The sequence below is a fragment of the Ruditapes philippinarum genome, unplaced genomic scaffold (assembly GCF_026571515.1).
Source record: "Ruditapes philippinarum isolate M1 unplaced genomic scaffold, ASM2657151v2 ctg1375_1_1_1_1, whole genome shotgun sequence".
In the NCBI taxonomy this organism is placed as follows: domain Eukaryota; kingdom Metazoa; phylum Mollusca; class Bivalvia; order Venerida; family Veneridae; genus Ruditapes; species Ruditapes philippinarum.
In genome coordinates this window covers 381,770-398,262 of record NW_026857788.1, presented here as the reverse complement: position 1 = coordinate 398,262, position 16,493 = coordinate 381,770, and the positions used below count along the sequence as shown (strand labels likewise).

At 33.3% G+C, this 16,493-nt stretch overlaps 1 protein-coding gene across 2 annotated transcripts; it reads left to right on the top strand.

Annotated features, from left to right (window-relative positions):
• Positions 1–7,460, top strand: LOC132751068 (uncharacterized). 2 transcript variants are annotated; one of them, XM_060741178.1, is made up of 6 exons: positions 1–154; positions 2,658–2,731; positions 3,346–3,552; positions 3,711–3,800; positions 5,145–5,285; positions 7,283–7,460. In XM_060741178.1, exons 2-6 carry the CDS (start codon positions 2,660–2,662, stop codon positions 7,367–7,369), a joined length of 597 nt encoding a protein of 198 aa, XP_060597161.1. In that variant the 5' UTR covers positions 1–154; positions 2,658–2,659; the 3' UTR covers positions 7,370–7,460. The 2 variants fall into 2 exon arrangements, with proteins under 2 accessions (XP_060597161.1, XP_060597162.1); XM_060741179.1 differs by having other exon boundaries at positions 2–139.
• The last annotated feature ends 9,033 nt before the right edge of the window (positions 7,461–16,493 follow it).

Sequence of the window (16,493 nt, the reverse complement as noted above, 5' to 3'; positions counted from 1 at the left end):
TCATACCGACGTCGTTCACCCTGACAACAATTGACGTCGTCAATTTCTTTGCAATGACAGTACAAACAAACAAGTTGTCATGATTTTTATTTGCAGAAGAGGCATAAAAGATTGAAATACATTCGTGTGATAGTTTGAAGTAAGCATCTTGGAGGTTGGTAGAATTCTATTTCATTTCGGCGAGTGGCAATATATGTTTGCTTTCGTAGTTAGTTTTAACGAAAAGATGGACAACAACATAATTCAGAAAAATATGTAAATAATATTTGAAGAGTTAATAATTGTTTCCTTATAGATCATAGATAAATAGGAAGATGTTGTGTCTAGCTAAGAAGAATTATGAAAAAGTGAAACACTATAAGATTTAGATCCATATACGAGAGGGTTTGACATTATTGGGATACTAATAAATGTTGTTAATCTTTTAACAAGCCTTTAACCAATTAATCAAAAATCAATATACAATAAATAAGAGTGTACTGCAATAAAAGTGGAATATGTCAAATTTATTTTTGTAAACTTAGACAAGAAAAAGTGACGCAATAACTAGCAGTTTCCTTTGCTTATTTGAATAGAGGCGAGAAAAACTTCACTTTAACTAGAGAAATTATAAATACTCTGTAATAAATGACATTGGGCTGTTCACAACCCAAGGTGTTCATAGGTGTTTGACTGAGCATTTAATTTCCGTTTGGACACTTGGTCTGTTAAAATGGAGTATAACTCGGAACCCTGCTCGGACAGCGATACTGAGTACGGTATGATACAGTTTTATTAATGTTCGAAAGATGTGAGAAAATGTTAATATTACCGCTTTTTTTCTGGGCTTTTTTTCTTTTTTTACACAACGACAGTTCTATAATATAAGATAAATAATCATAGTAAACAATCATGGTATTTTTATTAATACGTTTTTTAAAGGCCCATCAAGCCTCAGAAATGAATTACAGAATCTGTAAATAAATGACCGTACTCAATCATAGTAGTAAAATGCATATACGCGTACATTGTACTAATATTTTGTCAGCTCGTTTGCGTTAAAAAAAATCCTATTCCCAGAGAAGCGGTGGCCTAGTTTTTTAGCTGCAACCTTTCAACCCAGGGATTATGGATTCGAGCCCTACTCGGATCACGACCATATTTTTTTTATATGGCACCAGAACAGTGGTTGGTTCCTGACAGCGGACTCGAAAGTAATTAATATAAGTCGCAAGAACTTGTTTCGCAATCAAGCTTAAAACTGAATCAAATATTTCTATTTTTATGCTGTTAAAATTTTGATTTTTCTTTTATTGTTGATAAATGTTCAAGTTATAATAGTAACATTTAGAAATGAATAGTTTATAGAAAAAAATAGTGTAACAGAAAAAAAGTATTTAAAAAGATTAAAATTTGGTAAATTTGCACATTTTCATTGGTAAAATGTCACATCGGAAAACACAAGAACAATTACAAATAAGAAGATCTAAGCTGACCTATCTCACGTAATCGCTTTAATAGATTAAAGAAGTTTTAGCACTATCACTAACTATAAGCTGATTTGACAAGAACTAACATGGTTAAAGTTAATACTTTTGGTAAGAAATAGATTTTGTTTCAATGGCTGAAATTGAATTTGTGTGGTGAAAGAAGTAAGGAAATTAGGAATATATTATAACATGATTTACATTGAAATATTGTATTTTAGACAGCCAGAAAGTGAGCTCTAAAACACATGTAAAAGCGACGGCGTCGCAATTTTCTGCAGTGATTTTTTTTATGTTATAATCGGTTAATAACTGATATTTAAAATTGTTAATGTTGTAATAACTGTTGGATATTAAAACAGAAACAAAGGACTTTTGCGTTGTGTTATATCACTTTTAAAATTTTATAGCTAGCAAAACTCGAGATATTATGAATATTAACATCGAAGCAGAATGCGTCCAGATTTATGATAATTTCATGTAAATTGTATTTTAAAGTAAAATAGTGTGAAATTAACAAAGATATTAATTTGCACATTGCAAACGGCACTTACAATCCACGTAAATTACAAAAAAGGGCAAAATATGCAAAAATCAGCCTTACTGCGTTAGTTACGCAGTAGAAATATGGTGATAAGTACTGCAAAATCAGTCAATAATCGCACATTACATGTAAATCACTTCTTAAATCTTAAAACAGTTTTCTTAGGTTTGATTTTCTTAAAGAATTTTTGCTCTTCTTGAGACATGTATGTTTCATTTAATAAAGTTAGATACACAATTACGGCAGAGAAAAATCAAAAGTTCTTCACAGATACATTTTGAGATATAACTTATAGATAAATTCCTCCATTTTGACAAGAAATTACAGAATCACATACTTTCTTATGCCAGTCAAACGGAATCCAGGGCTAAGTCTCGTAAATGGACCTCATATTAATCGACTTTTTGCTTTTTTCCCAGTCTTTAAAAGTGCTCAAAATGCTTCATATTATTAAAGAAAGTAAGTTGAAAACCTTAATCATCGTTTTCCTTCTGATATGAATCAAACTATTATTGATATTCGTACAAATAATAATTTGTTTTACTGTTTAATAGCATTTATTATTTATAACAGCCCTCGTAAACTCTTTTTTAAATTTTATTTTGTATGATTTTAATTTTAATTTAATTCAATGTATTTTTTTTCAGAGATGTCTGAGGATACGCAAATAAAATCTCTTGTAGAAGAACTTAAGGTTCTCCAGAATTTGAAAGTCAACACGGTAACTAACAATAACAGATATTTAGTTAAACCTTACCCTGCTCGAACCGAAAGTGACCAGTCGTGGTCACCAGTATAGAGCCAGGCCAGCCTGTACGTCCGTGCAGTCTGACCAGGCTCTATACCGTTGACTAACTTCAATATTTCATCTTGATATACCCGAACTGGATAATGGGTAGTTCTAAAAATGGAAGCTGGCGCTGTTCATTTAATTTTTTAAGAAATTTAGCATGTTAAGGGTTAAAGATGTTGCAAATTCTAAAGTTATATAGTTATTGAACAAAGAAATGATATACTTGATGCTTGATGTCAAACTAATCTACCTCATTTTGTATAAAAACAACATTACCTTTCCTTTTGTTAAACGCATTGTCATGCATAATTTCTCGAAATGAGGATATATATTCATGAATATTTAGTGTATTTACAAATAGTTGCAAACTATTGAAATGTGTTTATACCTTTTTCGTTCTCATTATTTGTCGTACTCAAACTCAAAGATCGCGAGCTATTGCAAATAACTGAAGAGTAGCAGTGGTGCGATATAAATATAATACACTTTTATTACAATATTTATGCCTCATTTAATTAATGCAAATATAAAATCTTATACAGTCAAAAGGTTCTGGAAAGAGAAAGCTGAAAAGGCGACGAGAAAGCCTCAAAAATAAGAAGAAGCAGCAAGCTAAAGAAGATGAAGGAGAATGTTCCGCAGTCAATGAGGACTTTGCTTACAGTTGGCATAAATGCGCTTGCGGCATGCAACACCCACCCATCCCACACTTCACTCCGCCAGATGGTGTTCGCTGTACTTATTATTGGGTGGGTTAATATTTTCTGTAGACTAAAAGGCACCCTTTATTTCCAAGATTTGATTGTTTACATTACTTGACATTTTTTTGTTGAAACGGTTTGAATGAATTATGAGGTGTAAATTTATTTCAAGCTAATGAATATATTTTTGATTGTTTTTTTTATAGCAAATTGCAGACAAGTTTCGATTCATTAGCTTGCACAGAACGCTGACTACCGAAATCAAATTCATCCAAGCAGATGAGGATCAAAGCGGGGTAAAATAATCTTAGTCTTAAGTTTAATTTCTTTATCTATGCAATAGTTGTATGAAAGAATAGAACGCATTTTAACTTCTTAAAGTGATAAAGTGTGTGTGTGTGTGTGTGTGTGTGTGTGTGTGTGTGTGTGCGTGTGCGTGTGCGTATTTGAGTTTATTTATACTCGCCAGCGGTTGCCCATATGGGCGAGTACTCTAGAAGAGTATTAGTTATTTTAGATTTTTGGAGGATAGTGTAAGATACAGATACAGAAAGATGCCCAAATTCCAGAAGCGTCTCCTGGTTCTTTAGCGTGCCAAGTGTTAAAGCATTCATACACGGGACCTCGATTTAAAGTCTCATCCGAAAGACTAATTAGTAATTTTAGTTGGTAAAGTGATAAAGCTTCAGTACACGTTCATTTATACCCAATTTGAGTGTATATGTTTCTGTACAAGATAGCTCTAAACCATTCTCTTGTGAAAAACAACACACCTTTGTTCAATAATCATAAAATCTTAACAGTTTTTTTCCCGGGCCAAGGTCAAGTTTCAAAAACAAGGGAACCTGCAAATGAAAAGATGATCTTTCTGATTTAATACCACTAGTCGAGTATTACACTGTATTCTGATGACTATTTTACTTATCGTTTGATCGAGTATCAAGCTGACGGATTACTTTATATGCAAAACGACCGTCAACACCCAATTGGATGGCTGGTGGGCTCATTTAAAATTGAGTACAAGTTTAATACCTCACTGACTGGATATTTTTTTCTTAAATATTACCGCATGTTTGATCAATAACTTCTACAGTTTTGTTTAATATGTCAATGGCCAATAAAAAAAATTGGTTCAAAATACTTTTTACACCAAAAGAACGCATTGTTATATTATCATATGTTCCTAACCTGCTCATGAATATCTGACCATGCTTGCTACAAATGTCTCCTTGACACATTCCAAACGGAATACAAAATGTATCTTGCTGGTTTCACATAATATAAAGCATATGCTGATTTACCATAATATAAAGCATAATTATGGTGATTTACCATATTATAAAGCATATGCCACTTTCGCTTGTCAGCTACAAATTTTCTTGGCACGCTTTCAGTGTAATAACTTTTTAACTGTCATTCTATTATCGGTTGAACACTTGTTTACAATTACAAAAAATGTAATATAACACTTCAAATTATTAGATTCTAGTTCTTGTTTAAGTTCTAGTCTAACTTCAAAAGACCTGCTATTGGATTCAATCTGTAACGGGCATATGGTTGAATGTTATTGATACCTCGTCGCAATACCTGTAATATGTTTTATGAAAACATTCAAAATGTTGTTTTATCTTATTTTAAAGTTGATTGAGCTACCAGAGTTGAAAACATTACTACGCGACATATTTGGAAAAGATATACTTAGTGATAGGATGCTGGAGAAAACATTTAAAGAGATAGATATGGACCAAAGTGGAACAATTGACTTCTTTGAAGTACTTACGGTAGGCGCTTCATATAACGATTAAATTTTAATTATAATTTAGTAAAATATGGTACATGTATACATGTATTCAATGATTTCCTTATGAAAACTTAAGCCTACAACTTCCTCCTTGAAATCGTACAATAAAATAGTTCTTTGAACAACAACTTCACTCCCACCAAAAAGAAATTACGATACCATTAGAGAGATTATCGTATAAGCTTGTATAAAAACAACGCCATATGTATACATTAACTTTGATGGCAGATTTGGTACACTTTGCGCGTTACGTTGTCGATAGCGACAACACAACCTATATCGTTTTCGCCTTTTCGTCTTGTCGCCAGCGAAAGCGCCAAATGGCGCGTTGTCGCACTATCTTATTGTCGTCCTGTCGCTAGCGAAGCACGCCAAATCGCGCGTTGTTGCGGTGTCGCCCTGTCGCTTGGCTTATAAGCCAATCCTTCGATTTGAGCCGAGCGACAATGTGACATTGCGACAACACGCCGCACGACAACACGCCGTTTGGTGTGCATCGCTAGCGACAGCACGACGCACAAAGCGTTCCAAATCAGCCAACATAATTAACGGAGAAGAGAACGTGCAATAACGGATAATACCACGTGATCACGTGCTGTTGTTGCACGTTTTGAAATATGCACGACTTAGAGTGCCAATGACGGCCCCCTTAGTTTTATTATTAAAACATAACTGTAAAATGACATGGCACTAGCACGTGAAACACATAAAAAATGATACCCAAAATAGATAACGAAACGCGGAATAACTGAAAAAGACGTATACTTTTATGCAAAAATAATACAAATGCAAGTGTTCCCTTAAATTAACATTAACCCTCTAATGTTGCCTGTTTCAATATCAGACTCTGAAGGATATTAAGGTTATTTATTATAGATCGTATAAACTTTCAAGACAGAACATTCAAACTTGATTTCTTTTTTAATTCTTAGATACCCATAAAATGAAAAACAATATCAAACGTTTTTATGCACAGACTCTTGGATGAGAGTGTTAGATCTGCCCTTGTTCGTACATGCCTGCGTGCGTGTGTGTGCGTGTGTGCGTGCGTGCGTCAGTCCGTACATTCCATGTCACATGTAGCTCTTAAAGTGCTTGAGCTAGAGCCAACAAACAGGAATAATGATCAGCGTGTAGATTAATTCAGTTTTCTTAGAGTTTTGCCCTTGATTTAGTAAAAATTTGCAATTTCCAACTTATGTTGCGCTTAGCTCAAATATTATATGACCCGGAGTAGGAATTTTGGTCAGCTAGATAGGTTTGCTTGTGGATTTATTTAGTATTTGTAAAGTTATTTTACTTGAATTAGTGAATAAATTTGTAATTTTCAACGTGTGCTTTGCGTAACTCAAAAAGTATGACACTACCGTCATGAAACTTTACAAGAATGTTGGTCAGCATGTGTAGTTGTGCATCTAGGATTTTCTTTAAAAAAAAATGCTTAAGGATATAAAATTGAGATTCGAAATTCTTGCAGCTTATGTTGATGAAAAGTTAAGTTAAGGAAAATCAAGATATCAACATTGGAAAAAAATGGATGTCGTTTTATGCTCAAGCCTCTCAGTGGTAGGGGAAGTCATGTAGAAGTCTCATTGTCTATCCGTCTGTCGCACAGTCCTGTTGTACGTCAGTAGACTGACAAAACATTGGAATGTGGAGGCATCCGTGTCCTAAGAGCACAATTCTAATTTAAAACTAAATATAAAGGAGAATTAATTTTTAACTGAAATAGCTGATTTAACTGACTTAACGTCATATCTGACGTGTCAACTTCGCCCTCTTAACGCGGTTAAAAACCGAGTATTAAAAAATTATACCAACTGTATTAAATTTGATTATTAGAAATTTTAGAATTTCTTCTGTCAGATACAAGTCATATTTTTTTTTAGATACAAGTCATATTTTTTTAATCATTTCATAATTGCACCGCTATCTGCATGCTTACTGATCGAAAAACTATAATTTCTTCTTTTTCAGATTTTGTACGACTTGGTACAGCGGGCTCCATCAAACCTTCCAGTGGCTGTACAGAAGGACTATTCTAAAGTTTGCTCAATTCAATAGAAAAACATTATTTTGTTTATCAACTGTTGCGATCAGTTTTCTTGTTAATTATGTCTGAATAAACATTTATATTAACATTTTAGCAGTGAAATTTGACCATCTTGTATTTCTTAGTACCGTAATCCTTTTTATTTCTAGACACTTTTTTTTCATAGTTTATACGCCCAAAAGAAACTTTGTTATATTATGGTATGCCGTTTGCCTGCCCGTATGTCCGTATGACCATCCATTAGTCGAATTTATGTCGATTACTGGTATGCTCGCTTTCATACCTACTAGGCAAATACATGACTCATATAGATTCTGGTGTTAGTCTAAGGTTAAAATCACAGTGACCCTCAACTGATATGAAAACAATTAGATTCTGGTTTTAATCCGTCAAAGGTCAAAATTACAGTGAACTTCTATTCGAAAACATGGTCTCCTCATTTGCTTTCGGAAAATTTTGTCTCCTTCATTGCAGACTGTTCATAGCTAACAGATGGCCCCTTTTCATTTTTCCAGTCTACAGTCAAAGTGACAGTGACCATTAACTCGAAAACGTTGTATTCTCAAGAGCATGATAACTACTATCATGTACTATGTGTGCTTCATTTTTAGTATGGACTATGAACCCTATAAATATTAGGTCAGTCATCAGTCAGTTTTAGGTCAAAACCACAGTGTCATCAAACATGAAACATTTCCGCTCATTTTCTCAAGTATCATTTTGGTCTAATCTACAGTATAAAGTATGTAGTTATAAAACACCATAAACTCTAGTTAAAGCATTTTCACACACATATTAATAAATTTAATGCATTTTTTATCAATATAACAATACATATCTTACCTAAAGTATGAAAATAATAGTACAGAATAGAACAGAACAGACCTTTTAGTACCTCAAACTTTTTAACAAGTACATAATTATATAATGCAACAAACAACTCTATATGAAAATTCGAATAAAACTTAAATACAGCATTAATGTCCACGAGAAAATGTTCATAGCACTCTTTCATTCATTGCATTAATTTGAAAGTATTTCTAATTGGATAAAACCCTTTAAAGGTATCCTAATCAGCATTTACCAACATGTAATTTGTCAGATTATCATTTAAAACTTTCGCTGATTGAGCAATGAGAACTGTCAGGTAAATTTTGTTGAACAAATTGTCATTTGTACGAAAGCCTAATAGTGTCAAATAAAATAAAAAAATAAAAATGCAAAGGCGTTATAACGCGAATTAAGGCGTTATTACGCGAATCAAAAGGCGTAATAACGCGAATAAAGGCGTTATAACGCGTATCAAAAGGCGAAGTAACGCCTTTATTCGCGTTGTAACGCGAATCAAAAGGCGTAATAATGGGAATAAAGGCGTTATAACGCGAATCAAAAGGCGTAGTTACACCTTTATTCGCGTTATAACGCGAATCAAAAGGCGTAATAACGCGAATAAAGGCGTTATAATGCGAATCAAAAGGCGTAATAACGCTAATAAAGGCGTAATAACGCAAATCAAAAGGCGTAGTAACGCGAATAAAGGCGTAGTAACGCGAACCAAAAGACGTAATAACGCAAATTAAAACGCATTATAATGCCAATTTAATACCATATTTATACTAATAAAATTTGCCTAGTAACGCGAAAAAGGAAGACCAATATTGATCTGAATTTATTGCTCAAGATATTTAAAAATAATACAATATATATTTACCATTCGACAGTAATAATGCAAACTATTTGTCATAAACAAATGAAGACTCTTTATTATTTGCCAATATAAGATGCCTTGGTGACTTACAGGTCCATTGGACTGGACATGTATCACATCATTGATTTTAAACACGTTACTATAGTAAATGAATTTCTTTTCTTATCTTTTCTTTTCTTTTCTTATATCCTATCTTTTATCTTATATGTGCGTCATATGTTCAATTATCTACAGATATGTCCTGTATAATTACTTAATAACCTGTAGTATCTTCTAATTATGTGAATGTCGTTCCCAATTACGCCATAGGTAATAGGCTATAGGTAACAAGATTTTGAAAAAAAACGTAAGGTATAAGTAAATCACATTAGGGTGAAAGTATATCTTAATTATTGATAGGTATGCTTAGAAGGGTGAAAGTGTTTTGTTAAGTTACAATTATAGGAGACACTGTCTTCTTTGTACTTGTAGAAAAGTATCTTAAGTTTGGTGATAGTAACCTCTAATCCGACGAAAGCATTTCCTAATAAAAGATTTAAAAAAATCAAACTGTGGTCTTAGGACGTATCCGTACAGAATTGAAAATAAAACGTACACATTGTTCCTCCTTTCTTACATGACTAGGCCATTGTTTGGAATTTATATGGTATAAAATTAGCGTTATAACGCCTTTTGTTTTGCGTTATTACGTCTTTTGGTTCGCGTTATTTCGCCTTTTGATTCGCGTTATAACGCCTTTATTCGCGTTATTACGCCTTTTGATTCGCGTAATTACACCTTTTGTTTTGCGTTATAACGCAAATAAAGACGTTAAAACACAAATTGAAAGGCGTTATAACGCGAATTCAAAGGCGTAATAACGCGAATAAAGGCGTTATAACGCGAATCAAAAGGCCTAGTAACGCCTTTAATCGCGTTATAACGCGAATCAATGGCGTTAAAACGCGAATAAAGGCGTTATAACGCGAATTAAAATGCGTAATAACGCGAATAAAGGCGTTATAACGCGAATTGAAAGGCGTAATAACGCGAAACAATAGGCGTAATAACGAGAATCAAAGGCGTTATAACGCGAATAAAGGCGTTATAACGCGAATCAAAAGGCGAAGTAACGCGAATCAAAAGGCGAAGTAACGCCTTTAATCGCGTTATAACGCGAAGCAAAGGTTTTAAAACGCGAATAAAAGCGTTATAACGCGAATTGAAAGGCGTAATAACGCGAATAAAAGCGTTATAACGCGAATTGAAAGGCGTAATAACGCGAAACAATAGGCGTAATTACGCGAATCAAAGGCGTTATAACTCAAATAAAGGCGTTATAACGCGAATTGAAAGGCGTAATAACGCGAATAAAGGGGTTATAACGCGAATTGAAAGGCGTAATAACGCCTTTTTTCGCGTAATAACGCAAAACAATAGGCGTAATTACGCGAATCAAAAGGCCTACTAACGCGAATAAAGGCGTTATAACGCGAATCAAAAGGCGTAATAACGAGAACCAAAAGGCGTAATAACGCAAAACAAAAGGCGTTATAACGCTAATTTAATACCATATAAATTCCAAACAGTGGCCTAGTAATGTATGGAAGGAAGAACAATGTTGATTTAAATGAATTGATCTAGATGTACGTTTTATTATATGCCCGAAAGAATTTCGGGCATATTATATTATATACCCTGGCGTCCGTCCGTCCGAGCAAACATTTTGGGTTTAGGGGCTATATAACAGTAAAGAGAACAAAAGAGAAGAATAGGTTCATTTCGTGATCAAAGGGTTTATGGACTAGTAGCCTTTAAGAAAACAAAGAAAATAACAAAGAAAATAGCCCCTAAACCCAAAATATTTGAACGTCCGTCCGTCCGTCTGTCCGTACGTTAGCAATTTGGTTTCCGTAGCATAACTTAAGTTCCATTTCGCCCACAATATTCAAACTTCATAGGAGGATTGTTATTTGAAGGAGGTAATACTTTATGACCTATAAGTCACCAAGTCAACTTATAATGGCAAATATTAAAGAGTCTTCATTTGTTTATGACAAATAGTTTGCATTATTACTGTGCAAATGGAATGATAGTTATTGTAAATGTATATTGTATTATTCTATACGAGTTTAAATATCTTGAGCAATAAATTCAGATCAATATAGGTCTTCCTTTCTCGCGTTACTAGGCAATTTGATTAGTATAAATATGGTATTAATTTGGAATTATAATGCGTTTTAATTTGCGTTATTACGCCTTTTGGTTCGCGTTACTTCGCCTTTATTCGCGTTACTACGCCTTTTGATTCGCGTTATTACGCCTTTATTCGCGTTATTACGCCTTTTGATTCGCGTTATTACGCCTTTATTCGCGTTGTTACGCCTTTTGATTCGCGTTATAACGCCTTTATTTGCGTTATTACGCCTTTTGATTCGCGTTATAACGCCTTTATTCGCGTTGCTACGCCTTTATTCGCGTTATTTCGCCTTTTGATTCGCGTTATAACGCCTTTATTCGCGTTATTACGTCTTTTGATTCGCGTAATAATGCCTTTATTCGCGTTATAACGCCTTTGCATTTTTATTTTTTTATTTTATTTGACACTATTAGGCTTTCGTAGATACGTCCTAAGACCACAGTTTGGTTTTTTTAAATCTTTTATTAGGAAATGCTTTCGTCGGATAAGAGGTTACTATCACCAAACTTAAGATACTTTTCTACAAGGACAAAGAAGACAATGTCTCCTATAATTGTAACTTAACAAAACACTTTCACCCTTCTAAGCATACCTATCAATAATTAAGATATACTTTCACCCTAATGTGATTTACTTATACCTTACGTTTTTTTCAAAATCTTGTTACCTATAGCCTATTACCTATGGCGTAATTGGGAACGACATTCACATAATTAGAATATACTACAGGTTATAAAGTTATTAAACAGGACATATCTGTAGATAATTGAACATATGACGCACATATAAGATAAAAGATAGGATATAAGAAAAGAAAAGAAAAGATAAGAAAAGAAATTCATTTACTATAGTGACGTGTTTAAAATCAATGATGTGATACATGTCCAGTCCAATGGACCTGTAAGTCACCAAGGCATCTTATATTGGCAAATAATAAAGAGTCTTCTTTTGTTTATGACAAATAGTTTGCATTATTACTGTCGAATGGTAAATATATATTGTATTATTTTTAAATATCTTGAGCAATAAATTCAGATCAATATTGGTCTTCCTTTTTCGCGTTACTAGGCAAATTTTATTAGTATAAATATGGTATTAAATTGGCATTATAATGCGTTTTAATTTGCGTTATTACGTCTTTTGGTTCGCGTTACTACGCCTTTATTCGCGTTACTACGCCTTTTGATTTGCGTTATTACGCCTTTATTAGCGTTATTACGCCTTTTGATTCGCGTTATAACGCCTTTATTCGCGTTATTACGCCTTTTGATTCGCGTTATAACGCGAATAAAGGCGTAACTACGCCTTTTGATTCGCGTTATAACGCCTTTATTCCCATTATTTTTTTTATTTTATTTGACACTATTAGGCTTTCGTAGGCTTTCGTACATTTGATTTACAAAAAAAAAAATCAAATATTCGGTCATTTTTTTAAAGTCATAAAATTGTTGTTCGTAGTAAAATTCGACTTTATAGATAAAACAGCATTTGATTAAGATGTTTACAAGTCACTCAGTTATCTACATATTCATGTTTTCTTTCTGGTCGTTTGATGATACAGCAAATGATCATTCTTATATATCGATTTTTGATGTTTTTTGCTTCACTTTTTGAAGTAAAAAAGAGGAGCTATTGTCATGACCCCCTCTCGTAGGTGTTGGTTTTAGCTCTGTGATGGTTAGCCTTTTAGTTAAGGACTATTTTCTCAGAATCTATAAAACAATAAAAGTTATTCACTTTAAACTCGATATGCATATTCATTATCATGTAAGAACGTCATTTCAAAGGGGCATATAATAATAGATCCATTTTCCCCCAATGTTTAGATCTTTTTTTTCCAAATCTTGACCTTGTCATCCCTTTTGTTAATGTCCATTTTCCCTGAAACTATCAAAGTTATTCACTTCAAATGTGGCATACATGTTGCATACACAAACTATTAAACTATGACATCATTTCAAAGGGTACTTTTTCGAAATTTGAAATATGAAATTGGATTGCGTTTCGAAAGGGCAGGTAACTTTATATTTGATTTCGCTCAGTTATGCCTCTTTTACGACTTACAATATCTTGGCTAAATTTTGTTAAGGTACATTTCTCAAAAATATCAAACATATTCTCTTATAACTTAGAGTTCTTTCTTGTTCACTATCATATTTAAAATTCGTCACAAATCGTACTAAAGGCACATAAACCTGAAAGTATTTTTACTTAATTATGTCCATTTTTGACATAGCCTCAAAGGTAATCATATCAAACCTGAAATATTTGTTCACTAGCATGGGAGGTAAGTCTGTCGGTCTACTTTACAATAATTAAACTATGCAGTTCCTAGAATAGTGGAGCGCGTTGTCCAGGTACAGTACTTGTTTCGATAGTATACTTACATTCTTATTAATATTTGAACATTTATTTGACAATATTTCACAATACTCGTATATATTAAATTTTTGTAAGTTCTTAAGTCACAACGGCAATCTTAATGTCATAATGCGACTTTCCAGCTTTATCTGTGAAGAATTCTGGTGCCCCACCTTGTATGATGTCTTCCACACATTAAAAAATTCACGATCAGATGAAAAGATATACAAGTCTGGTTGTAAGTCAGTTAAGTCATACACTCAGCCAAAGGGAAAATAAGAATTCCTAAAGAAATTCCAAAACGGCAAAAATTTAAAATGTTGCAGGCTCGGTTTGATTGAGCCTGTTCATGGACGGTACTGCCAATTGCAAACTACCGTCCACGCCCCTAGCACCGGCTTAAGCAGAATTCAACATGGCAAAATTTTGAATTTAGAAACATCCGCAGATACGGCGGTCATCATGGAACCTTCAATGTCACACTTTCGTGACATTTCACGAAAAGCGCCATATGGTCCTCAACAAAGTCCTCATTACAATATATAAATATAATAATTAAAATTTTCATCTTGACCTGAAGATACCAAAATCTTGTATCTTTGCAATTAAAATTTCTACCTCTTACATAATGTGACGGTGTAAAACATTTTCTATTCGTTTTGTATTCTTACATATTAAAAATAAAGATAAGATCATTGATTGACAACAGCTTGCTTTGTTTTAACTTAACCATTTAGTTAAGCTCGATTGTAAAGAAATCTTGTAGCTTATATGTAAACCACTTTTGAATCCGCTTCCTTGTTACAATGTAATGTTTAGTATGCCAATATCAAAGTCCGTGCAAAGCTCTCCTTCGTTGATATCCTGCATTTCTTCTCTCCCCTTGATGAGCCCTTTTCTCTAGTTGCTGTGTCCGGGTATCCACTACTGTTTCGATGTCACGCTTGGAGACATTGTCTATTACACTTTAGATCTTGGTATTGGACTCGCCATAGATTACATCGTCTGCCTGGTCGCTAGGGGCGTGGTGACATCATGGAACCTTGAGTGAAACCTTGCCCTCATAATTATGACCCGATCAAACCACATGCTTCATTAATTCGATGCTTATACATGTATAAGAAATATAAACAGATAAAAACTTTTCAAGGACCAGGATTATTTATATAAATTAATCTTTTGGCAATACAATGTTTTGATATAAAATAATTTACCTTGCACAGGTTTAAATCATGTTTAATGCAGATAATCTGTTATGAAGTTTCTGCAAGATTTATAATCAGGTTTGAAGATAATACTTTTAACCTTAAAACTGTATAATTATATATTTTATTTGACCTGAGAAAATCAACCGTAGGATATGTTTCTTTTTCACACCGTAAGGAATTATATATTCTTACGCATATTTAATCTTATTTTCTTAAGTATGACATGCTGACCTACTATTATCTTTCAGTAACTTTGAATAAGCCGCTCCTTTGACCCATATTATTGATATCGCCGTCGTATATTTATTTGTTTGAGTTACTTTTAAACATCCATTTTTGGTTATTTAAATACTTTCTTCGTCCAATTAATTCCCCGCCCCCGTATGAATGGAGAATTTGTTAATTGTTAATCCTCGAATATCCTTTTTTTATTTTCTAACATAGAATAAAGTAAATAGAAAACTTACACGAAAATGTCATACGTCTGTGAATATTTCGCTGTATGAGTACATAGGTAACTGCAAAATCTTTACCATTCTTTCTCTTTCCTTTAGCAATATTATTTGATTGTTTGTAATTATTACTAGCATGATAATCTCGTGCGATATGCGTTCAATATGTTGACTATTTCTAGATATTAAAGGATGAAATTTGTTGAACAACAAACGATTACTTCTTAATATTCCATTATACTTGTTACTAAAAAAAAGTCTCTAAACCGTGATTAAAATACAACACTCTCGTAAACATGATACCATGTATAGTTTGTAATATTATTGCCCTGTATTGCTTGCATGTTTATTTTGTTTGTATAAATCTGTATGCTGTACCATGCATACGACGAAATAAAAAAAAATCTATTCTGTTCTGTTGATTGTGTTTGTAAGCAAACAAAAAGTGTCACAAGTACGAAGGATGATGTTCGAAAAAGAATTGCTTGTTTTTTCGTCGCACAAAATCAATGTAGAAATGGCAACAAATATAAATGCATATTTGTATAGACATGTTCAATTGTAAACAATTATCTATAAATGTTATTTTACAATAGAGAAGACTCGTTAATGTATGTTACACGAATTTATTTTAGTTCGATTGTGTTGTAAGCTAAAGGCTTACAAAACATTCTAGAAGATGTTCCTGGAACCAACCAGTACTAAGCAATGAGCGTTAAGTTACTTACTCACGGAAACAACGACGAGATTTGAGCCTAAACGGCCAGCAATCCTTAGATTACTAGTCTGACTTGCCACTCGTCCACGCACACACACTTAAGTATACATGGTCGGTGAAAGCGTTGACATTAGGGAAGAAATAAAAGATCGTTCTAAGTTTGGTTGTTCTTTGAAGCAGATATTTGCTGAAATACCAGATATTTACACAACTGATGTGTCTTTTAACACAGCTTGTAGGTGGATTCTGGGTTAGACTCTGTTGAAAATATACCAAAATCAGGAAGGTCAGAGTGGGTATCCGATGCCAACAATATATCAAATGCTATAGAAATTGTTGAAAGAGATGCTAGATATTGCACAATGGTTAGTATATGTATACACGTGGAAATAAGTAAAGCACACGCCGGAAATTTAAAATTGGTTGTGATTGAAAGCACTGTCATGAGATGACGACTTAATTGAGCTAAGAAATAGTAATTTGATAAGTAGCGATACCAATTTAGTAAT